The 24,932-nt window shown below is 38.4% G+C and overlaps 2 protein-coding genes and 1 long non-coding RNA gene across 3 annotated transcripts; 2 read left to right on the top strand and 1 right to left on the bottom strand.

The window, feature by feature from the left end:
• The first annotated feature begins 9,271 nt into the window (after window positions 1–9,271).
• pnp4a (purine nucleoside phosphorylase 4a) lies at window positions 9,272–16,220 on the top strand. Its single transcript, XM_040005193.1, has 7 exons — window positions 9,272–9,435; window positions 11,299–11,462; window positions 12,120–12,223; window positions 12,987–13,162; window positions 13,402–13,592; window positions 15,482–15,561; window positions 15,683–16,220. Exons 1-7 carry the CDS (start codon window positions 9,413–9,415, stop codon window positions 15,833–15,835), a joined length of 891 nt encoding a protein of 296 aa, XP_039861127.1. The 5' UTR covers window positions 9,272–9,412; the 3' UTR covers window positions 15,836–16,220.
• LOC120717270 lies at window positions 12,719–14,551 on the bottom strand. The gene is made up of 2 exons (XR_005692140.1): window positions 14,016–14,551; window positions 12,719–13,731 (listed from the first exon to the last, which is right to left on the bottom strand). It is a non-coding gene; the product is annotated as an uncharacterized LOC120717270 (long non-coding RNA).
• Window positions 16,221–18,337: 2,117 nt separating the features above from the next.
• Window positions 18,338–21,806, top strand: LOC120717259. The gene is made up of 4 exons (XM_040005177.1): window positions 18,338–18,481; window positions 20,499–20,779; window positions 21,232–21,315; window positions 21,429–21,806. The coding sequence occupies exons 1-4, from the start codon at window positions 18,366–18,368 to the stop codon at window positions 21,557–21,559; spliced, it is 612 nt and encodes a 203-aa protein (XP_039861111.1). The 5' UTR covers window positions 18,338–18,365; the 3' UTR covers window positions 21,560–21,806.
• Window positions 21,807–24,932: the final 3,126 nt, after the last annotated feature.

Raw genomic sequence — 24,932 nt, 5'->3', positions numbered from 1 at the left:
AGAGGTGGCCCACACATGGGCCAGCACAAGGCCAGTTGCAGACACACTGGTGGTCCTGTGCTGGCCCAAAACAGTTTCAGCTCTGGCCCCAGATGTCAGCCTAATGTGTGCCTTAATCAAGCCATGTAATAACAACATGTGCCGAAGCATATTAGTGCAAAAGTAACATGACGAAACTCTGTTCAGAGAGTGATTGGACTGATTCTTTCTTTTTTACTCTCCCAGATTACTCAAATTGCTCTATACAACATGCCAAATTCACACACTTGCTCTAAACTGAGTGCTTCCTAACTACATTCATACACATTGTGCCCAAAAAGGGCAAGGAAAACTAAGCTTTTCCTTGCCCTCAGTGTGGACGGAAGGTCAAAATGGAGAGAAAAAGATTTCAAATGAAAACATATTAGTGGCGCAGCTTAAGTTTGCAAAGCTGCATCTAGAAGAATCACAAGTATTCTGGACCAATGTCCTTTGGACAGATAAAAACGAAATGGAGATGTCTTGATGCATGCTCAATCATCCAGGTAAGCAAATCCCAAAAAGTTGATTCTGTTCCTCTGAACGTAGCGTTTTCAGTGGGAGAAACATTTCATCACTCATTCAGGTGACTTCTTCAGTCTCAGCTGACTGCAGGTTTCCCCATAATAACTGAAACTAGCACTACTGAATGAACAATGGGCTGGGAGGTCAGTTCCTTGATCATTAATATACAAATTCTCATGAACATTGATCAATGGCCAGTTTTTGGCGCAGTGTGTTTTTGAGGTTTAAAAGCCACGGAGACTCTTCCGATACTCCTGACATATACGGGATCACTACGGGTTTTTGCTTAGGCAGCAGTTATCCTTCTGTCCGGCTGGAGCATTCTTTAGGTGCCTTCCCAGCTTTGACAAATGTCCAGCTGGGATAATCACATTTACTCAGAGCCTTCTTGATGTGATGTTCTGAAAACACTACGTCCAAATGAACAGAATCAACCTTTTGGGAAAATGGAGATGCATGTCTTCACCTCTCTTGCTCCCTCTGCTTTCCTGTCACTCTTCATTGTACCCTTTCAAATAAAGCTGTAAAATGGCCAAAAAAATAAAATTTATAGAGTCAAATGTGAGAGAGCTAAAGCTTGGCCAAAACTGGATCATGCAACAGGATAATAATGTCTGTCCAGACCTCAACCAAATTAAGTAGTGAGACCTCAACAAACCGAGGCAGCAGTGTGAAGAATGGGCCAAAAATTCCTCCATAACATATGAGAGACTGATGAATTCTGACTTTTTCACATACTGCTTCTGCATTCTGTCATTAGGTCATGTGTTGTTCTTGAGCTCAGGTGATATTTACCTAATTACGAGACCTTAATATAACCTTAATATATAAAACCAGATACGGAGTTGATAAAGAGGGAATATTCTTTCTTAGCATGACTGTAGTCACGTGGTATATGTTTATAAAAGCAGTAAACTGCCACCTAATTGCTTTGACATAGTGTTTACACAAAACATAACTGACATAATTCATACACAATAATGCCAGTACACTTATAAAATACCCAGTGATAGCAGCCTGACCTCCTCCACAGCACCATCCCTCTGATTATCGTGACTGTCCACATGACACATCACACTCTGATCCATCCATTTTATCAAGCTCGGCCTACATCTTTCACCCCTGCACGGACACACACATGATCCCAGTTGTGTAATTTGAATTAATTTTTTATGTCATGAGCAGAACATTTTTTCTGTTAATTTCTGAGATCTTCAAAATCAAATCACAGGCTATGCAGTTGCATTGAGAAAAGTCATGTGAGGAATGAAAACAATCATAAAGAGAAACCAAATACTCAACACAGGCCATGTGCCTTTGCTCCTGCTGAAGGATTAATCTCTGCAATGAAAGAAAAAAATAAGTTTTTAACAATAGGATAATAAGGCCCTCTTATTTCGGGCATTTAGATCTCAACTCTCTCAGTTTCTCCTGCTTCACTCAGACGTCACACTGACAGAAAAAGCACTTAGCATACGACACTCAGCAGAGACACGAGCAAATTTCATTTTCACTGAGAGTCGGAAACAAAATAAGACGTTCTTCCATCAGGAGATGATCTGAGTCAGCTCCCGGAGAATCCGAGATATTCTCTGACGTTTTCAGGATTTTACACACACACGTTTGTTTTTAGAGAAACTCGTCAGTCTGCGAGGAATTCGACAGTTTGTCCTACTTACCAAGAGACAGAAAACAATAACATACAGCTTTAAATGGGTCAAATAAATTAAATTACTAACACAGTTTAAACCAGTATAAAATATGAAGTCTAAAAAAAAACCCCTATATCAGTTATGAATGAATCAGGTTTGAATGAATGAGCTATTGTTCATGCTGAAGTGATTTATATATTTGTCTAAAGGGAAATCTAGATATGGCCTTACTGCAGAAAGTTTGGCCTGGATAAAAATGCAGGTTTGAAAGTAAAATCCTTTATTTTACTGTTGAGATTCTGAGATCCGTGTTGGGGAGCAGAAGTGGCCCAAGAGATTTTATTTATGAGGCTTTCTATTATGAAACAGTCTCCAGATCACTCAATATTTTTAAAACAGTTACCACCTCAGTGTTATGTGTTAGCATGATAATAATAAGTACACTGTACTTGAAGTGGGCATATCATGGACACTTTCATCACAGTATTTTTACTCTTGCACTTCACCATGATACCTCTAACAATGATCTTGATTGATCTTATATTTAGCCTTGGTGCAGCCCTTCAGTTTTTCATCTGTCTGAATCAAGCCATTTTAGTGCCTTTTCCTATTAACCGAACTTTCCTCCGAGTGGATACCCCTTGCAAACAGAAGGTTTGAACAGCAGGTGTGTGGGAAGATCATATCGAGGATATTCTCTCTCTAAGACATCAGACAGGGCCACGGCTAGAAAAAACTAATTGAAACTGATGCATAAGAATTACATGAATATATTAGACTCATCCATTAAAACCATAACCCTGATATTAGCATGCATAAGGGACTGAGAACAGATTTTGGAGACAGACACATTTTTTTTAATCAATTGCTGTATGAAGTATTACTGATTATGTCCTTGTATAAACACACAGGGTTGCTAAGGCAAGTGTTATGTGACCTATGAACTAAAACAAATTTGCCACGCTGTTGTACAACATAATATTTAACACAATGTTGAAATTTCACCTAATGATGGTGACAATGGTACTAAATATTAATCATAACTATCTGTTTACAAATTTCATGGTAATCAACCAGTAGCCATCGACAGAGTTCACTTGAAATCACCCTCCTCAGCTATAAACCAGATGCTGATTTTTACGGCATTACATGAGACAAAGAAATGATTTCAGGTTTTAGGATCTAAGCTTGACATTTCTCCAGATTAAATGGTGTCTATTAACAAGCTAAAATGAGAAAATTGCGTTGTAGTAAAACTGTTAAATAACTTCAGGATGCTGGTATATTAATGATGCAACTTGTTTAACAGCAGGGTGACCCAGATAATGAGTGCAAGTGACGCACATTGGGCTAACGAAAACATTGTTCTCTATACCTTAAGTGTTACTAAAATTGTGACTTGTTCAGACTTCCTGTTTTACTGCATGTACTGTGGGAAGCCTCAACTCTGCTTCAGCGTGTGTGAAAAGTCAGTTTTGAGCTGATGCATTTTGATCTTACATGAGATGTTGAGATGGTCCTTAGTGGCAGCTTAGAAATCTAAAGACATTAGAGGTTGTTAGTGCTTAGAGACATTGTGTCCTGTTCTCATCCAGTCCAGTCACGAAAAAGGAATTTATTTCCTGTGTGTGGTTTCACAATTGTCACGTTTTTGTCTCGTCTGTGCACATGAACACAATTAACCTTTTAGACATTTCCAGGCCTCAGGGCTGAAGCAGCAGGAATGAAATGAGCAGGTTCGGCTGCTTGTACGTAGAAGAATCCCAGATATCTGACATTTAAATGGACGCAGTCACATTTTTCACATTTTGCCGGTTGTGAAGGAATGCAGTAATGCTGAACGTTCAGCTGAGCATTAAACGTACAGATGCAGCAGAGTCAGAACAGAGAGCCGCGTAGGAAAACAAAAACACAGGAGTGAATTCAATGTGAAAGTTGCATTTAAAGTCACAGGATGCTAAAACGAATGCCTTTATTTCTGGAGACCTTAACAGAAACAAAAGCATTCATTTGTTGTGTTGAACTTGATTTCTTACCTAAATCCAGAATTTTACTTGTATGTGATTGTGAATTACCCACCACCGTAATAAAGACCTTACAGGTTTTTGCTAAAAGGCAACATATTTGAAGGTCATTCATGAATGCGACCCACTTACTCCATGCAGAAATAGTAACAGGCTGTGGTTTGCCCCAGAGCTAACGGCAACATTTAAACAATGCATGATTTTATTTTGACCTACTCTTAATAAAACAACAATGATAACAACAACTGTCTTGTATTAATTGATTTGTGGTGGATTTAGAAAGTTTAAATGATTGTATTTTCTCAGTATCCAGGGCAGGATAATGACAATGCACACATTTCAAGCTAGGATTGCAGGGAGTAAATACAATATATATATACAAAATATGTTTTTATGTATTAATGATTATAGGCTCCAGTTTCTGTGACCCTGAAGTGGTAAAGCAGAAGAAAACAGATGGGAATAATTTTATTCACTAATCCAATCATCAGAGGCATGTTTATGAATTGTAGTGCGCACATAAATCAGCTGCCATAAGCGTTTTTCTTTAACAAAGCAGTTAATAGGTGGTATCAGATCTGACAGCAGGCTTGGTTCCTCCGGTTGCAGTCCAGCTCTGGTACCCCTTCATCAAACCCACATGAGCCTCATTAGCATTAGCTGATCAGGGCAGCAGCGAGGGAGCATGTGAGGTATGTTAGCAGTCATGAGACTGGACGTGGAGCTTCAATTAAAAGGGAAGTGACTGACGAGCTGCTGCTCGTTAAACTCCCACATCTCTTGAGTCTTGACTTGATGGACTTCAGGTGGACAAGATTTAACTTAAACAGTTTAAACATGTTTCTAATCGTGCTGCAATGTGAACGCATATAACAAAAAAATCTGTTACATGTTAATTTATACACAAGATGTTGGAAGCTCATTAGCCAATGACCTGTTAATTTAAGTATGGTTATTTCTTATGTTATAGTGTACACTTGTGCATTCTACACTTTTTTTTATTAATACATATGTAAAGCCTTGTTCAGGTATGAATTCAATGATACTGATAGTTTGAAAATATTATATAAAATTATCTCTCTATAAAACATTTGTCTCTTTAACATTAATGATCCTCACACCCATTGACGGAGACAGTCATTAAAAAATAGAACGTACAGACACACTCAAACACATTAAGCTAAGAGGTGGTGTGCCACCAACTGCCTGCAGCTATGTAACAAGGAGCGAGTCCATGCAAGAGTTTCACTTAAGTACAAGATAATTATGTAAACATAAACTAACAAAGCTGAAACACTGAAGCACGCTGATGCCAGGTGAAGTCAAAGAACGAGGCTGAGCAGTACTACTCGACCAACTTTTGCACCTTGGAAGGCCGAGATGATATGCAAGAGCTTCACATCAGGCCAGGACTTTTTTTAGAGACATTGGGAGGGGGATCAGTAAGACGTTTAAAAAACTACATACCAAAGTCAGGAAAAAAAAAAACCCTTATCCACATATAATTGATAAAGAAACCCTGTTTGCAAAAAGGGATTTACAAAAATAAGACAAGATCTAAGAAAAACTCAAATATATCTCTATATACATACAAATGCATTTAAAATTCATCCAATTACCATAGAAAGGGAACCTCACATTTATGCAGACATTTTAAATTATTAGGTCACAGCTTGTCTGTACAACTGTTTTCTAAAACAATGATGTGTTCCTCACAATATCCAAATGATGCAATCAAATCCGGTCAGACCCGGTTTGTAGAGTACGCTTGGGGAGTGTGATTGTGTGTACAGCGTCTTTTTATGTCTGTCTCCACGTTGGTTGAGTGTGGAGTAAGTGCATATGAGAGCATGAGGGTGGGAATGGATGTTTGTATATGTGTGTGCCTGTATTTCTGTGTCTATTGTCAGGTGGGTGTCAGGCGCCACCTATCGGGGACATCTTAGGCCCTCCAAGGTTGGAGGCCTATCTCCCCCTACCACCACTTCCCCTGCCAGTGGCGGACTCCCTCAGACATTGGTGCGTTGGTGGTTCTTTGTGTCCGGGGATGGGCGTCCAGTTACACACCGGCTCACTCCTTGGCGGCCGCTTAGGGGCCTGGAGCCTGGGGCTCGCTCGGGCCACCTCGGAGGTGGGGTGCCCCGGCCTCTCGGCCTGGGCTCGGTCACTCAGGCACGGCTGGCTGCCGGCGGAGCTCACGGGCGCGTCACTGCAACTCCCCCTGGCTTCTGCTCCGCGGCTGCTGAGTGAGCCCTCATCTGGGACTCTCCTCAGCTCTTTCTGGGACAGTGGCGCGGCTGCCCCTCTGTTGGTCTTCCTTGGTCTCTTGTGTTCTGGGGGCCTCTGGATGTCTGGAGTTTTGATCTCCTCCATACCTGCTTCATACCCTGGAGGACGGGGCTGTGGCCCCCCCACACCCTCTAGAAGATCATTACATGAAGGAACCTTTTAAAAAAAAAAAAACAACAAGCGCGTCCATGCTCACAGGTGTACACACGGGTGATCACACCCACAAACTACACCCTTTTTGGCTCCTACCTCAAAGCACACTGTGTTCTGTTGATCTTATGTGCTGCACAATAATGTTTAATATTTAGTATTTACTGTCATATTCCCATATATCATTGTGATGTTGTTTATTCTATTACTCTTGTTCTCTTCTGCTTGTTTTCTTTTTTCTTTCTCAGCAGGTGACCCAGGTGATCGATATATGCATTTTTTTTTCTTATTTTTTTTTCTGCTCATTCTGTTGGTTTTTGTTTTTTGCCCTTCTCCCCTGTCCCTCTTCTCAGCTGTTTCTCTTTCCCTCTTTCTTTCTCCCCTTCTTTCCCCCAGTCAAGTCTGTCCCGTACTCAGTAAGTGAAAATAAAATGAACAATAAAAGGTGAATCAAATGGACCATTACGGCAAAGCTGGGATGGTCAATTTGGTAAAGTAAATCCGTTGGGCATCTTTCTTTGCCTTTAGACAACAATTCTGATGGCAAAAGAGCCAAACGGGACAGGCAAAAAAAAAAAAAAAATCAAATCTTTCAGGAGAAGCACAGGTTTGACAAAGTCTGGAGATCTGATGATTTCTGCCATTAGCATGAGATGGACAAGTTTTCCTAATATTGTCTTATTACTATAGTGACTATATTTCAGGAGTTTCTTAGAGACACCACATCCCAAATGTAATGGGAATACCTCCTTTAATTAAACAGATAAGAGAATTATTGCCCTCTGACCCGTGGTAACTAACCTGTCTATGAACTATGTAGCTTAATTAGCTTCCTAATTGATCCTGTCGCTATGAAAGGTGGATTTTACTCTTGGGATAGCAGCACAAACGAAAGATTTTGGATGGGGAAACACTGAAGTGCTCGTGTACTGGGTTAACAGCCTAAATGCTAAAAAAACATTGCTGGGATATGCCAGGTAAGCAATTTTCAGTGAATCAGATGAATAATATCTTTCGGTATTTAATTCATTATGTTCATGATTTTAATGCTGGAAGACTTAAATAAGAAGAGTATACATTTTTCTATTGATATAAAAAAAATATCAGCTTGCTAATCCAGCCTGTAGAAACTACCTAAAATCCAGCTGCATGTTATGTGCTATGAAAGAAAATCTCAAAGTAGATAATTCCAGGCTTGGTGCCAGCTTCTTGAACAGGCTGTACCACACAGAAAGCCATTTTATTAGCCTGATAATTCCATTAAAAATGCTCCGAAAGGGAACCAAGAGACTATGTCAGCTTGCTTGTCTATTATAACAGCCAAAAATATTTACAGTCCTTCTTAAAGGCTTTCAAATTTATGGATGCTTGATATGTTTTTTTCTACAAGACTGTAAAAATGTGAATTTCATAGCTGAAGTTCGATTTTTTTTTTTTTAGCACGGGAGTCTACTGGCTATTAGAGGAACTGCAGTTTGTGGCTACACCGTTGGGTTAGTTTTCTTTAGTCCCAGAGTTTTCAGCTTGGACAGAGTATCTGAGGATCTGATAGGTGAAGTTATTTTGGCAAATTTGACCTAACGTTAGAACATATGATTCTTTCATGTTTGGGTTTAAAGAAACCAAACCCTTTTATATCATCAAACACTTGTTAGAAAGCTCAACTTTCTAGGATACAGTTTTAGAGCAATTTCTTGAAGATGATTTTTTAGACATGGCCAATGAATGCAGGGAGGTAAGGCAAAAACAAAGTAATAGGCAGTTTTAACATGCTTGAAAGTTTTTAATAACCACATTGTTGGTGCAAAACTATTTATCTTTGCTATCCTTGGCTCTTTTTTTTTTTTTTTAATAGATTCTACTACAGAAATGGGAACAAATGATGTGTTTTTGTGACAAGCTGCTAGTAACAAAGTGCCTAAAGAACCATTTAAAATAGGTTCTTTGCTAAATTTTCTGTTATGTGTAGACACAACACTGGTTTATCCCTTGAGTTCTTTTTGAATGAAAAATAAAACATTCATCTGAAAATAGGCAAACAAAACTAAAAACGGAGTAAAAATGAACCAAAAGCCGCCAATCGCCAAACAAAAAACTTGAAACACCTTTAGAAAGGCTGAAGAACCAACATTTAAGACCAATTTAGAAATTTACAATAATTCTGGCTCTTAGGAATCAAATTATGAAGATATTAGGGGTGACTCAATAATTTTGCACAGGACTGTAGTTTAAAACACAACTCTATGTTATAGTTATGACAGGGTTGTTGTCTTGAGGGGAAAGCAGCTGGAATGAATGTGCAGCCTCTTAGCAGCACTTTATAAAACCAGTGCTATAGATACTATTATTGTTTGTATACATAATTTATTAGCCATTTGTCTTCATACTGTGCAAACATCTTAAAGCACGAGTATGTTTAAAGGAGTCACAACAGTCACGACTGTGTAAGTATGGAACATCAGGAATTACAGTAACTCTAATGTGAAACAGCTGACTTCAGAAGGGGGGGGGGGGGGTCTGCTTACGTAACAAACAAAAAAAACTATACGTATCCACACACACATTCACTACTACAACACGGCTGCAATTGGCTGCTACTGCCAATCAGGAGCATGTGACTATGTGAATATGTAGGCTGGTCGACATCAACCGGCTGCACTCGCACCGTCTCTTCGTCCCACACACACACGCACACACACATACACACACAGACACACAAACACACAAACTAACAGTAACGGAGGCTGCTCCATCATGCACAGCAAAGAGCACATCAGGTAAGAAACTTTTTTTTGTTGAGCATTATAGGTAATAATATTGTCTTTTTCTTGATACAGTGCCATTAGGTAACTAAGTAGTGGTTTCTAAACTTTTTGTGTGAGGACAGTGTTGTGTTATTGTATGTTTGTGATTTCGTTTTCTGAGGCCTGAAATGTAAATTTACATTTTCACTGATTTATGTGAAGAAAATCAAAGAGAAAAATTATTATATTTTTCAGCCTGCTTAGCTGTTAATCAGCTTTCAGCATCTTATTAGGCTCATGAGCTACAACTTAGTAGACCTGGTAACATGTCTGTTGTTACACAATTCATAGTCATTTAGTTTAGTGAATATTGAGTCATTTATTTAAAAAAAAAAAAAACACACACACACACACACAACTACTACAGCCTTAAAATTGAAGAGAGAAGAAGAGTTGAAAGGATCAAGTCTATGGAGAAATAATAAGTTATTTTAAATATATTTTTAAGGTCCTTTACTGACTTATTTACTGACTTAGGTAAAGTGTACATTAAGTAATAAAGATTAAAAGACAGCAAAGATGTAGCTTAATTTTCATTGGCTGTCCTTGGTGAGTTTTTTAAATCTTACTTTTTTTCTCAAGCGAATTTAATTGAACTGCTGCTGGAGTGTTTTAAATTCCCCCTTCATCTGACACAGAGGTCTTTCAAAAGACTGTAGCTTTGGAGAATGGCTATGGATAATTAATGGAAGTTGACCACCTAACACTTTGTCTAACATCAGTCGCAAAGATGGAAAATCTTTACCAGCTCATACCACAATAGTGTTCAAGTTCTTCATTTTATCTTATGTGATTTATTGAGCTCTTCATTCATAACTGAATTCTTTCTTTTGGTCATTTTTATAATCTTTTCAATCCATTTTCTTTCTCATCCTTTGGCTGCTGTAACAAATAAATGTTCCCAATTTTGAGATAAATAAAATATTTACTCATATATGCTGACTTCATTATTTCAAACTTTTGCTAGGAGCATCCTCTGTTGTTTATATCTATATGAGAAAAGGCCCAAAAGTGATTTTGTTTTTGTTCATTTGTTTTCTTTATTTTGATTAAAACTTAAAAAATGTTGTGAACTGAAAATTGGCATATTGTGAAGTCTGTGTAGGTTCTAAGTCTTCCAGGTAATGATAGAAGCCGCTTCGATGAGAGGCAAAATATCTTCAAAAACCTAAAGACGTCAGGTTGTCTTCTTTCTAAGCTCTCAAGAAATATTGTGAAATTGTTGGCAAACAGTTGCTTAATGTCAGTCACTTGGAGTCGTGTTTTTCTCCATCTGAGAAATACAAACAGTCTCTGTTTGTGGCCTGCATATTTCCCTGAGAGACGTAGCTGCCTTTTTATCTGCTGTGCGAACTGTTTTTACACAAGTTGACTCCATCTGTTGTTGGAGACTGAGAAAGTGGTGAGAAGTGAGTTAAAAAAAAAACAGCTTCCTGCTCCAACTCAAAATGCTGCCGGGCAGCAAGGGTAAACAGAAACAGTAAAGGTGCAGGACAGGCGGCCACAAACTGAACTCAAACTCATTTTAGGTCTTTCAGTGAACTTGGAAAAATAATTCCCTCCAATTTCATCATTATTAGTGACCCATATTTTATTTCCTTTCAACATTGAAGTAATTTGTTAAATACTTTATATAGTGAGGCAGTGGTCTTGCAAACAATGAACATAAAAGGCCAGACTTAGTCCAAAGTAAGCTTTATGTTATGGACCTGATCCAAAATGTATTGAGCCTACACAGATCCCAGCGGAGAGGAAACAGCAACAGCAACAGCAAGATGAGGTGAATCATGATGATGTTGCAAAATAATATTTATTCTTTCTTTTTTGTGTCCGTAGTCATGACGAATTCCAGAAGACAGCTGACTGGCTGATGTCCCAAACAAAGCACCGACCCCAGGTAGCAATCATCTGTGGATCCGGACTGGGCATGCTCGCTGACACACTGAAGTGTCAAGACTCCTTTGCTTATTCTGACATCCCAGGCTTCCCTCAGAGCACAGGTACACTGAATATTCAGGTTAATAACTGATAAATATGCTACATTATTCTGTTTAAAAGAACTGGTTCCCATATCTTCTAAATATTAATCATGTTAACATGGGATTCAAGGCAGTTTGAAGTTACTATTTGCACATATTGAACAAAACAAACTAACTAAATTATGTGGAAATATATATGTTAGGAGGTTAATTTATTTTTATGGGAGAAACATCTTCTCACTCATCCAAGTGACTTCTTCAGTCTTATAAACATGTTACATTTGCATAATGACTCACACTAGCACCACTGACTAAGAATGCACTGTGAGGTCAGTTTCATGGTCATTAAAATGCAAATTATCATAGCCATTGATCAATGGTCATTGATCATATTCTTAATATAACATATTAAGAATATGTTATATTGTTTTATAGGTTCTTTTTTTAATTAAATTGATATGTGGGATCACAAATATCAGACTGTCGAACAGCAACTTTTTGTAAGTTCACCTGCTGATTTATTGAAAACAAATCCTAAAATTAACCAAGACAAGCAGTTAAATGCTTAAAACCATTTTAATATGAACAAGGAAAGAATGCACGAACTGCCTATATGAAATATATATATGAAGCATAGTTACATCAGAAGTTCCTGTATGTATGTGTTTGTGTTTGCAGTCCAGGGTCATGCAGGTCGGCTTGTTTTTGGGGAACTGAAGGGAAAGACATGCGTGTGCATGCAGGGTCGCTTCCACTTGTATGAAGGACACTCTCTCTGCAAGGTACATGCACGCAAATGCACTGATCCTCACTGAAATAATGCATTTCCTTCTGACCTCATGAATCTGATTCAAATCAGAACCCCAAAACTCCCCCAATTCCATGACAGCTCTGTGAAGACGTGTGAACCAAGCCAACCAAACCAACAATTCATAAGTTAACATTTTCTTAGAGATCAAACCACAAATTATAAAACTCTTAAAAAAAAACTTCTGAAAAGAGAAACAGATTTTTTACAGACTGCACATAATAAGGGTCACATACACCAGGCGCACACACACACACACACACACACTTACACATGCACACACACACTCATAGTGAGCTGATTAAAAAAGCTTAGTCATGCACACATGTAACTGTAATCAGCAGCATGAGACTGAACTTGTAGTGTGTGTGTGTGTGTGTGTGTGTGCATACACCCGCATGTGAGAAGCCGGCCCAAGTCATGCATGGGTTTGGTCACATGCAGCCTTTTAGCTGTTCAATGGTGTCATTGTTTCCCTCTATAACCCAGACACACATACACACACACACACACACACTCTTTTTTATAATATTGAAAATAATGACACTCCTGTAAATGGAACTCTGTCTAAGCTGCTTTTCAATAAACACATTTCACTCCTGGGCACCATTACTAGATAACCATCTGCAATGAAGCTCACTAAAAGCTAGAGGCATGTGTGCGAGTTACAGCTTCACAGGAGGCTTCTGTGTTTGTCAATTCATTACTGAGGCTCCAACTTCCTGTCTGTCCATCAGACGACCTTCCCCATTCGAGTTTTCAAGCTGCTCGGAGTGGAGACCCTGATTGTCACAAATGCTGCTGGCTCACTGGCCGATGGCTTCCAGACTGGAGACATCATGATCATCAAAGACCACATCAACTTTCCCGGATTGGTTGGTCTGAACCCGCTGTGTGGGCCCAACGATGACAAGTAATTACATGGATGGCTATGTATTGTTGCGACTGTTTTAAAGGTCTTTTTGTGTCTACTACTCTTTACTGTTGTTGTGAAATTTGTTTTAGGCCCTAGCCTGACCACTATCAGCATGTGAATGTGTGTGAATGTTAGACAGAAAGCATTTAAGCATAGAAAAAAGTGCTTGTATGAATGGGTGTCAGTGGGTGAATGAGGTTTAGGTAGTCCATTTTCGTATTATTTTTTGTTCGCAGGTTTGGTCCTCGCTTCCCAGCCATGTCTGGTTGCTATGACAAAGGTCTACGTTGCCTTGCTATGGAGATCGCCAAAGAGCTGGGTGTGGCCAGTGTCCTGCAGGAAGGCGTGTACGCCATGGTGGGTGGCCCCAACTTTGAAACCATCGCTGAGGCCAGACTGTTGCATCGGCTTGGTGTGGACGCTGTTGGTACGTTCAGTACAGCCACATTTTCATGGAAAAGCTAAAAATGTAAAGTTTTACTTAAGGTTAGCACCGCATGGACAGCCATGAGATCTTTAAATATCAAAAAGAGTCATCTTCTGCACAAAAGGAATGAGTTTTGATTCTGTGGAGAACAGGAAAAAAGACAACTTCAGAAAATGGTACCATTGTTATATTTATTATTTAACTAGTGGCACTTTTTGTCAGGGCTGGGTCATATCAACTGCGATAATACTGGTATAAACTTGTACAATATAAAAAAAATGTCATATTGTCACATCATTGTTATATCACACACAGTGTTTATGTTCTCTAGTGTGCACAAGAACAAGACAAGCCCCAGCATGTCTGAGAGCAGCACGGACTCAAGCGCAGACTATGAATCACAATAAACAGTTCTTTACTCACACGACACCGAGTGCATTATACACAGGTGGGGAAGAGGGGATCCAGGGAATCCAGAGGTCCACGAGGAAAGACAGGGGAACGGGGTCCTCACTCTCGCACACAGCTCCACACGCTCGCTTCCAGTCAGCTCACTCCACACGGAAAACGCACACGCCACACTGCAACTGCCACACTCATGAACGGGGTCTCAGGACGGGGCACAGAGAATCTCTATACAAAGACAAATTGTCAATACCAAACAAAGCATGAAGAGAAATCAAAATATTTCGAAAGCTAAAATTCCACTAACGAATGTTGCACAATAGTCCAGCGACGAAGGACTCACAGCTGCTGCCTTAAGAAGCGGCTGGTAAACAGGATGATGAATCTCCGGGGAGTAATTGCTTGCAGGTGTGAGGACCAGCCCATTATGAGCTTTGCCTACATTTATGCCTGGTGAGATCAGACATCACCATTTCTAATGTGAACAGAAAACACCTACATGTGTTAGACTGTAAATCTCCCCTAAGGCTCGATTTATGCTTAGTGCCAAGTCCCTAAACCACAGAAGTCTACTCTCTGCACTGGTAAGTGTTGTGGCATTTGTTACAACAACTCTCTTGTTATGCCACATCAGCTCTTTGGAACAACTGGAAGCACTCTTGATTTTCCTACATGGCCTTTCATTGCATATTATGGACTTTTTCCTGTAGCCAGCCCTTAAACTGTGCCTTTGGTGAGGAGATAGACAAGTTACGATCAAGACAGTTAGATCACAGGATAGTCATTAGATAATGGACATAACAGTTTTAAGGCCAGAGCCACCAAACTCTTGGCAGGTCACAGGTATATAGATTTTACTGCTGAAATAGCTTTTTCCCCCTCAGTATTAGTTAAGTATTTGTGAGAAGATGTGACCTATATCGATACATGCTTTGTGCGGTCAGCTTTGTATTCTACTAAGAGAAAGATCTTAGAGATATGTGTCCTCATTAGGGATTTGTGTTGGTTTGTGGGGTTTTAGTCTCAGATGTATATTGTTAAATGGTGATTATGAGACAGTGTGTTTCAGCTATTTTACAGAGTAAAATGAAAGTAACGAGTAATGAGTTTGTAGAATGAATTACTTCTTCCCAGCACTAACTAAGTAACGTAATGTGTAATGTGTAATAATTACTTTTTTGAGTAACGATTCCAACACTGATCACAACAAAGGTGGGAAATAGCTCAACAAACATGCACAAATATTTGACCCACAACATAATAACAGAATCGGAATCACTAAATTCTTATCAGCTCCCTCCCTGATCCCACTGCACTAAAATCAGATAATCTCACTCCTGTTATCTGCCATCTTAACTAAAATGCTCGCTATTTATAGGGTTGAGTGGGAAAATTTGTTGCTGTAGCATCAGTATTATCATCAGTTGTTTCATGATTAGTTTTAGTAACATCCCCTGGTTTGTTTTGGGGTTTTTTTTTTTTAGGTATGAGTACAGCTCCTGAGGTGGTTGTGGCAACTCACTGCGGTCTGAGAGTCTTTGGCCTCTCTTTGATCACCAACAAGGTAGTACACATCCGAGTCACTGATCAACAACTGATTAGCTATAACTGTGATCATTTACAAAGCTGCAGGCTACAAAAGTAACTCTGTTACAAAGACTCTGTGATATCTCACTTGGCTTCAGGTGGTGAAGAGTTACGAGGACACGGAAAGCGTGAACCACGAGGGCGTCTTGGAAATCGGCCGGCTGCGCTCTCACACCGTGCAGCAGCTGGTGACTGAGCTGATCGACAGGATGGAGATCAATAACAACGACAACATTAATAAATCTATCTGAAAAACGTACAATCACACAAAAACACATGAAGATTGTGTACATATTTCACTGGTGCATTCACAACATTTTTAGCACTTCTTCCTGTTTTGTTTTGCTGTAATTAAACTTTATTTATATCAACATGGTGCCTAATATTCTCCATCAGGGTAAATCAGAGTGTAAGTATTCTTTTATGATATTTGACTTTAAATCCTAAAACTTTATATACCAATAACCGCTGTGTTTGAAGGTGCTTTAATATGAAAAACATGAGACACAGTTTTCTTTTTGTATTATTGTCTTGCACATTTTTGTTGTAGAATTGTATGTAATGTAAAGTATTAGTAAAGTATGTCACAGATTTCCTGATTGATGTTAATCGGATTAAACAAACTGCCACATCTAACGCTTTCTGTTTCCTACTTATTGTGATTAGCGCGTTTGGGTAGCTGCAGTTCCTCTATTGTCCACTAGATGCTACTGTAATAAACCTGTAAATCAAGGATATTTTACATGACAGGCCACAGGACACATCAAGACCAGATCAGTGAAACTGCCCTTTCAGCGTAAAGAAGTTTAAATACACATTTAATCCCTGAGATATATTAATTTAAGACAAAGACGCTCAATTTCAACAGTATGTCTGTTTTTCTACATGATAAAGAAATGCTGCTGCTAAATGAAAAACTGGTCCACACAACACATACATTACTATAGCAGATATTGAAAAAACAGGAATGTTTCTGTCATTTAATGTTATTACTTTATTACTTTGGTATACTATAAATGGCCACGGGGGAGGTTTTTATTAGCAGAAAAAGCTGCAAAAGTTATGGAAATACAGACAAAAGTCCCAAATGTATGCCCTGCTTCACATTTTCCAAAGCCAACCAGTGGGACAGAATGGAGTCTGGCTCCTCATGTTTGACATCCCAGCTCTAAATGAAATGACATAAACTGGAAACCAGTTTTGCAGAAATAAGATCATAAGATCATCAAGGCCAGGACTTATATTTTGGAACAAGGAGAGTGTTTTTTATATATATATATATATATATATATATATATATATATATATATATATATATATATATATATGCATAATAAAGTGTATTTGGCATTTTGTAATAAGGGTAAAAATAGGTATCAACACTCGGCCAACATCAAACCAATTCAGCCCTGGCTTTATAACTGAATCAAAACACCCTGCCTGGAGCATGAGTTTTCAGCTGAATAATCCTTCTGCCCTGCTTCCTTCGAATGGCTTAACAATGACTCCAGACCAAACATGTGACTCAAACCACTCCAGATACATTCCCCTTTAAGCTCTAATAATTTTAACCAGAAGAACACTAGTCAAAGGGAGTACACAGACCAATATAAAAAAAAAAAAAAAAAAAAAAAGGAAAACAAAAGTTACTTTATGATTATGAATACTTTATGAAAGAGGTTAACAGATTTTGAATGCAAGTTCGCCATCAAGCAATTCTCTGCTATGAGTCAGTTGGTTTTGGTTTTCATTTAGTGAATCTTTTCATGAAACTGGGATAAAGGTACAAAGCTGTTTGTATGTTCACACCTGCACTAATAAACTACACCCGTGTGTGTAATTCAGCCAAATCACAGCTTCTTTTATTGCAATAAAAACAAAAGCCAAAAACTACAACAACTGCTCCAAAAATTTGCAAACAGTAACACGTGGAGACTGCAGTATGCCTCGAAGTCATGTTTTTTTTTTTTCATGTTTTCACATTAGCCATGTGCAGATTATCATTGTCACTAACCATGACTATCAGAAGAGTCCTGGCCTGGGAAATTCAAACAGAATGTTTACTTTCAACTTTCTAAGAACGGCACAGTTTCATTTCTAAGCAACAGAAAAAACTTCAGTTGCAGAATACCAACAACGGACATTGGTACGTAAACAGATTAGCAGAAAATGCTTTACAGCAGTGACTGATATGTGTACATGTGATAATATATTTATTTTAAACTAGATTACAAGTGTAGAAGTGTGCATTGTTCATCAAAACAACTACAGGCTATTAGTGGCTAGTGAACTAAGACTGTAAAGTGTGTCTCCCCTCTTACTGCTGCCTGTGACTGAAGCATCTTTGTATGTTTTTCATCGTGTCTTTGCTTTCTTTTCAGTCACATTGATGCTTTTGTCACCATTAAAATTTTATACATTTTCTCATGAGGATGAAATTGATAGCTTTAAAAGAGGAAAGGGGGAAAAAAATTACTTTTTTCCCATAAAAAAGTAATTTGGGGCATAGATTCCTTAAATAGAATAAATCTTTAACCAAAACACCCTAACATAAGGCCTTCAGGTGAATCAGATGATCTTCATCACCAGATAAAGTGTCGTCACATGTCATGAAAAATTGTAGAGCTTTCTGATTTGAGGGCTTTTTACATTTAGTCCTAAGAATTAAAGATCTAAAAAAATGTTCATGTTCAGTGTTATTCTACCTTTTCTACCTCTCAATCTGTTGTTTAGTGTGGAGATCGGCATCACATTGCTGCTGCCTGCTTTCCAAATATCGCCATGACAGTGCCTGAGCAGGTGACCTACGAAGTCTTCTGTTTATCCCTGGCAGCTCTAGTGCTGGCTGTGATTGAGCTCCTGCTGCTCTGTTGCGTCCTCAAACAAATCAGAAACAGGTAAAAGCAGCTGCCTCATACAAATCAGCCGCTCAATTCTGCAATTCAGAGTTATTTAGATTTACACTGAACTACTATTCTTCTATGTTTATTTTAGAGGTCACTTTAAACCTTCAATTATCAATAATCTCTGGTGTTTTTAGCGTGGTTCTTTTTGCAAGAACATATGTTTGTATAAACTGCTTTGATACAACTTTGGCATTGATTTTAACATTTCAGATTAGCCAAACTCGCTCTCCTATTTTTGACAAAGGCACAATTCAATTCAATTCAATTTTATTTATATAGCACCAAATCACAACAACAGTCGCCTCAAATTGCTTTATGTTGTACAGTAGATCCTACAATAATAGATACATAAGACACTAGAGTCTTTGTATGTAATATTACAACTACCATGCTAAGCATTAAAACCACAACACTGGCTGACTTAATTCCCAGTTAGTGCATTTCTTACAATGGTGCAGCTAGCTCTAAACAGGAGTCATAGGAGTATTACAGTGTAAATAAGATTCATACATCTCTGTTAGACCCAAAGTATGTGACTGCTTATAACTGAGGTGGCAAACAGGAAATTTAACCCATGGTCTTTAAAGGACACATAACAGAGAGATGTGGCTACTATGGCTACCTGCTCCCAACCAAGTTATATGTTCAGCATAATTTATCATGGATATTTAGCCAGGTAAAAGAATAAAAACAGCCATTGTTGCGACACTTTGACTTTAAACTTGACATGGCACACAAAGACATCCCTTTGTAGTACATATGGCTATCGACATGATTCGTGTGTCACAGTTGAGCCTATGTCCCAGCTACTGCAGTTCCAACACAAGAGCTGTTGTATGAAAATGCTGTTACTTAGACCAAATTATAATTTCAGCTTTGATTATGATCACTTGTTATTTCTAAGAATACCCAGGTCTTTGTATTGAAACTGGATTGCACACCTGGTGAGGATTTCTTTGGATCTGTGTGTCTGCCTTAAATTCAATAACATGTGACATTGCAGGCAGCATTTATCCCTTCAGCGCTCACACTGAGGCCGAGCCTTAGTCAGAAAATGAATAGCCCTGGTAAGTAGGGCAGCCTGACATTAATTCAGCAGATGTAATGGTTGACCCAAGCATGACCAGTCTGGTGATGTCAGTCTTTGGCTTGCATACTGGAGATGTGTAGACACTTCAAGACTTGTTGAGGTGGTGCAGTGGTTTCCTCCCACAGTTGAGGTATCTAAACTGAGACTGTCTCGTTCTATGTGTTAGCCTAACTGGTGATCTGCTCAAGTCTCAGGCAAACCTTTCATCAGATGGGGTAGGCTCCAGCTTACAGCAGCCCTCTGCAGGATAATGCCAGTATATCGAATGGATGGATATTAAATAGATTTAAGTATTTGGTTAAATGATATCTTAGGTTAAAATTATGACTTTTAAAGGAAATCTCCTCTGCTGTTGGTCAGTTTTTCCCAGGCTGGTTTACTAGCGTAAAAATGAATGAAAGTAGTGAAGTTAGTGAGCCCATGTTTTCTCAAAATGATTTTCCCTTTACAGTGAATGTTTTATAACCTTTTTTATAGTATCTTACTGTTGGTATTACTGGATAATATAGTCCAAATTACAAAAATCTGTTACATTACAGATACCAACATGGAACCGACTCAAGGGGCCATAAAGGTCTGGCTGTCTGTTCAGTGGAAAAAAAAGGACCCAAAAAGTAACTTTGAGCAGTGATTGGTCTCTCCCATATCCACTGACCTTGCTGTGTGTTAAATAGCCTCTTACTGGATGGCAGGATTCAAGGAGAATATGAAGGTGTAATTACCCTTCAATGGGATTTTTATACTAGTATAGTCTGATTGGATGGATCCAGAGGACAGAGCTAGTTCTTGTGTTTCTTTTTCCAAGATGAAACAAATTCCCTCATTCAGACCTTAGGGAATATAGCTACAATGATGTAGAGACCACAAATATTGATCATCTCATTAGGTGTAAATAATCAGTTGGATCTGATTCCTCAGAAACATCACCGAGATGCAGATCTCAGCAGAACAACCTAGTCGTAAACTGACTGTCAGAACCAAGCCCGACCATGCAGACCAGCTGCTGGACCACCTGCTGGACAGAGTGTTTCTCCAGGGGAATGCAGGACTAGCATCTGGAGGAGAATCCCCAGCGGACGTTGAATCACAAACTGGAGGAGAATTCAAGAAGGAAGTTGGATTAGAACCTCAGAAGAACCTTAGAGAAGGATCTGGATCATACCCAGAAGCTTCAACATCCACTTCTCATCCTCAAAGAGGTAAGTGTTACCAAATTCACTTCACTTTTTCATTGTCATAAGTAGTTAATATGCAGTCCAGAAATATAAATACATTTTAAAAAATGATAATTAAGTTTAAAAAGTCAGGAATATATGTTTAGTCATCTGAATAACACAAACTAAAATGTGTCTCAAAGTCGAGCTGAAACCCCAAAATAGCTTCAATAGTCCTGAAATAGGCATTTGAACTGGCATGCAGTGAATTAAGTCAGACTGAATCAAATCCGTGATTTGGGGTAGTACAAATACTGATTCATTTCTTCCAGAGTTTTAGTTGTTCCTTATTGACAGTGTGGAAGCATCGCCACCTCCTGTAACTAAAGGGAACTGCAGATTTTACAGTTTTGACTAATCTGGAAATACATACCGAAATGCTTCAGATAAGAAATGAATTTTGACTGAAGACTGATCCAGATTGTTCTCTCGTGCAGCTGTGAATCCTCTTCATAACAGACTGCAGCAGTGGTTCCAGGTGACTGCTCCTGGTCAACATGAGAAAAAAAGACATTTCAAAAGTTTGTATGAAATCCAAATTACATAAATCAAAAACTCAGCTGTTATTATATTTCCACATATTAAGTGTCATTTATTCATATGCTTATTTTTGCTTTAATATCCTTCACTCCAGCTGCATCCCATCAAACATCTTCTGTGGATCAAACCAACAACACGTACTCGCAGCAGTCCCATGAATCCCAGCATGGCTCTCCCTCATCTAAGGGTCCTTCATCCACTGAATCCTCAGAGGAAGACAAGTAGCACGATGGGACAGAAGATCAGAAACACAAACACTGATCAGATTCTGAAAGAATCTGTCAAATAAAACAGCAGAGCATATAACAGTCATGTTGGCGACCTCACTAACACGCAGCATTAGAGGAAGAATTCGTTCTTTACTGAAGTTAATGGAGTTACACCAAAATCTATAAATATCAGTTGTCTTTCTTTTAAAATGATCATTTAGAAAACTAATTTGGAATAATGTCCAGCAGTATTAAAGGTGCCGAGTACAGAAAAGTGAGCATGGTATACAGTTATACATAAAATATGGTAATGTATGATACCAATTTTTGGGATAAATAAAGTTGGTAAATTTCTGTGTTACAGCAGCCAAAACGTTAAGCGTAACCTAGCACACTAAATCATAATCTAAAAAGAATACAATAAAAACTAAAGTGTGACTAAAATACATTAATGCATTTTAAATACAATAATGATGAGATCATTATCACTTGTAAATCAATGTGTGTGAATGTATCTGAAGCATGAACGCAGCATGGAAATGTCCTGGGTTTCGGACACACTGGGTTTTCTCGTTCTGTCTCTTCCCCATGTTAAGTTTACTTTTACATCTGTGATTCTCTGTTTAGTTTTCGTTGCTTACTTCCTGTTTTACTTTATTAGTCAGTCGTCTTGTGTTTTTAATTATCTGTTATCATCGTTTTGTGCTTGCTGACATGGAATTATCTGGATTTATTTTGCCATTTCAGTTCATGGATTTTGTAACTCTGGGCCCTGAACTACAAAGCAAGTTCAACATACCAAGCGTATATTTCCATTATCTGTATCCACTGGCATTAACACTGGCAATCGCTATAAGCAGTCACATGAAACTATTATCAGCTTGCCAAGCAGCCCAGGGTTTTTCCTGCATATTCTCATGAAAGGGGCGGTGTTGCAGTGTCTGATCATTTAGAAGGGGCATTTTCTGGAACAGATGACTTCTCCTACACAGAAACTGTGTAACACAGAAACCTCTCAAGAAACTTCCAGTTGCTTTTCGTTCCAAGCTCCTTAGATTACTCTGACCTGGATGACTGAGAACCTCCACAGACAATGTGATGAATGCTGCAGAAAATCATTAATCTGGTGATTTAGCACACAAAGTGATAACAATTTAAATTCAGCTTAATTAGCCACTATGCTCTCTATGTTACTGTTTCTTTCTAAGGTGACAGACCCATTTAAACATTGAAGCTTAAATAATACTGCCCCACAGTTTAATAAAGGAGTTTGTCAGCATAGCCACCTTCTGACAGTTTTAGTTTTTATTCTCCCAGCTGCAGACTCAGAGATGTTTAAGGGTTTGGAAGATTATTTACAATCTGTTTTTTATATTTACAAGTTGGTCTATGTACAAATTTGATGTGAGATGAGCAAGTACAGGATAGGTGTCATACTTTAAGATGCTTATAGAAGAATACGACTATTTTTAAATTGTTTGCTCCAAATAAATATAACAAAGTCAAATAATAAAGAGAATCTAAGCTCCAGGGAGGCAATATAAATTGCCCCCTAAACCTAATAACAAGTTGGGTCACCCTTAGCAGCAGCAGCTGCAATCAAGCATTACTGGCAATGAGTGTTTTACAGCACTGTGGTGGAATTTTGGGCCCACTCATCTTTGCAGAATTGTTGTAATTCAGCCACACTGGAGAGTATTCGAGCATGAACTGACTTTTTAAGGTCATGCCACAGCACCTCAAGCAGATTCATTTCAGGGCTTTGACTAGGCCACTCCAAAGTCTTCATTTTGTTTTTCTTGAGCCATTCAAAGGTGGACTTGCTGGAGAGTTTTGGATCATTGTCCTACTGCAGAACCCAAGTGCGCTTCAGCTTGAGGTCACAAAAAGACAGCTGGAAATTGTTATTTCAGTAATTACATTATATGTGGCATGACAATGTTTGAGACAGGACAGGCAGGTAAAAAAAAAAGGAAAGGGGGGAGAAAATGGGGAAAAATATAATAAATGGACAGAGCACAAATACAAATAGAAATGTAGAGTGTATCACCAACTGCTGCACCTGTAAGAAAAAAACACAAGCATACAGCATGTCCATCCTAGCAGGAGAAGCAAGGACGCCCCAGATGGGCCACACTTGGACAAAGCTTCAGAGTCCCAGAGGACTAGAAGCAACAGGCAGTCGACCCCGCTAGAGACTGGCCACCCTGGTACAAGCCGAGAACAGTTTTTAGTTTTTCTTTTTGTTATATTTACTATAATTTGATTTTCACTGTGCAACTGAAGAAACATATTTAAAAACTCTCCGCTGCTTGACTTCCTCTGACCATGTGGTGGCAGCAGAACTCAATATCTGACTTACTACTAATACTCAGTGAAACATATGTACAGCTTGTTTAGTGGAACTAATCTACATGTATACAGACTCTATCTGGAATTTTCGTTAACCAAAGGAAAGGAATTTAGCCAAACAATTCAATATGATAAACAAAACGCAGCTTTAAACTTACAAATGAAAGCAGAAAAACATTCAACATGTTTCATTTTGTCTCCCGGAAATGTTTGATGATTACTTTATGGTTTACAAAATGTCTCACATAGGATGATTTCAAAGTATAAGGTTAGGATCACTGGGCAGTAACTGTTATTTGACATTTGGATTAGATTTTTATAAAAGGAAAGAAATTAAAGTTAGCTTTATTGTCAGCTCCAATATGAAGAAAATTGTAGAAACATAGAAATAAAAAATACAAAAACCAAAATACACAAAGTAAAATAAGAAACTTAAGACAAGAAAATGCCATAAAAAACTGTGTGTAATAGAGTGAGTTGTATATTACAGGTATGATAATGTCCTTAATGTATGTTACCACTTACGGTAAATCTTTGATTTTTTTCACATTCTGCAAATAAAAGAGACAAATTGATATGAATCGGCTGTCCACTAAACCTCCAAACCTTGCAGTGCAGGCCTGTCGCCCTCTACAGATTTTCAGTAAAACAGTGCAAACCGAGCTCTCATAAGAGCTTAAAAATCAGGGTGATAAAATGAACCGTATGTTTGTTCTAACATAAACTTCATTTCCTACTAAATAGTTTTTTCTCTTTTTTAGGTTGTGACAGATGTACTTTATTTGCTTTTACAGCTAGTAGCTCTTCTTTAAGAGTTCCCAGTAACTCTTGGAACTTTAGTGGATTATTTTTCTGTAACTTTGAAACTGAAACAGAGTTTTAAATGACAAAGAAGTGTCTTAGTTAAGTAAACATTTTGACAAGATAGCACGTATTTTCCTATTTTTTTATGCCCCGTCTTTATTTCCATATTTTCATGAGCATTATCAAGTGTGACGATGTTGACGCTAGATTCCGTTTCATCTCAATATAAGCAT

This window comes from Simochromis diagramma, unplaced genomic scaffold (genome assembly GCF_900408965.1).
Source record: "Simochromis diagramma unplaced genomic scaffold, fSimDia1.1 OVJJ01000320.1, whole genome shotgun sequence".
NCBI classification, from domain to species: domain Eukaryota; kingdom Metazoa; phylum Chordata; class Actinopteri; order Cichliformes; family Cichlidae; genus Simochromis; species Simochromis diagramma.
The sequence above is the reverse complement of the archived record's forward strand: the minus strand, read 5'-3'. Positions and strand labels throughout refer to the sequence as shown.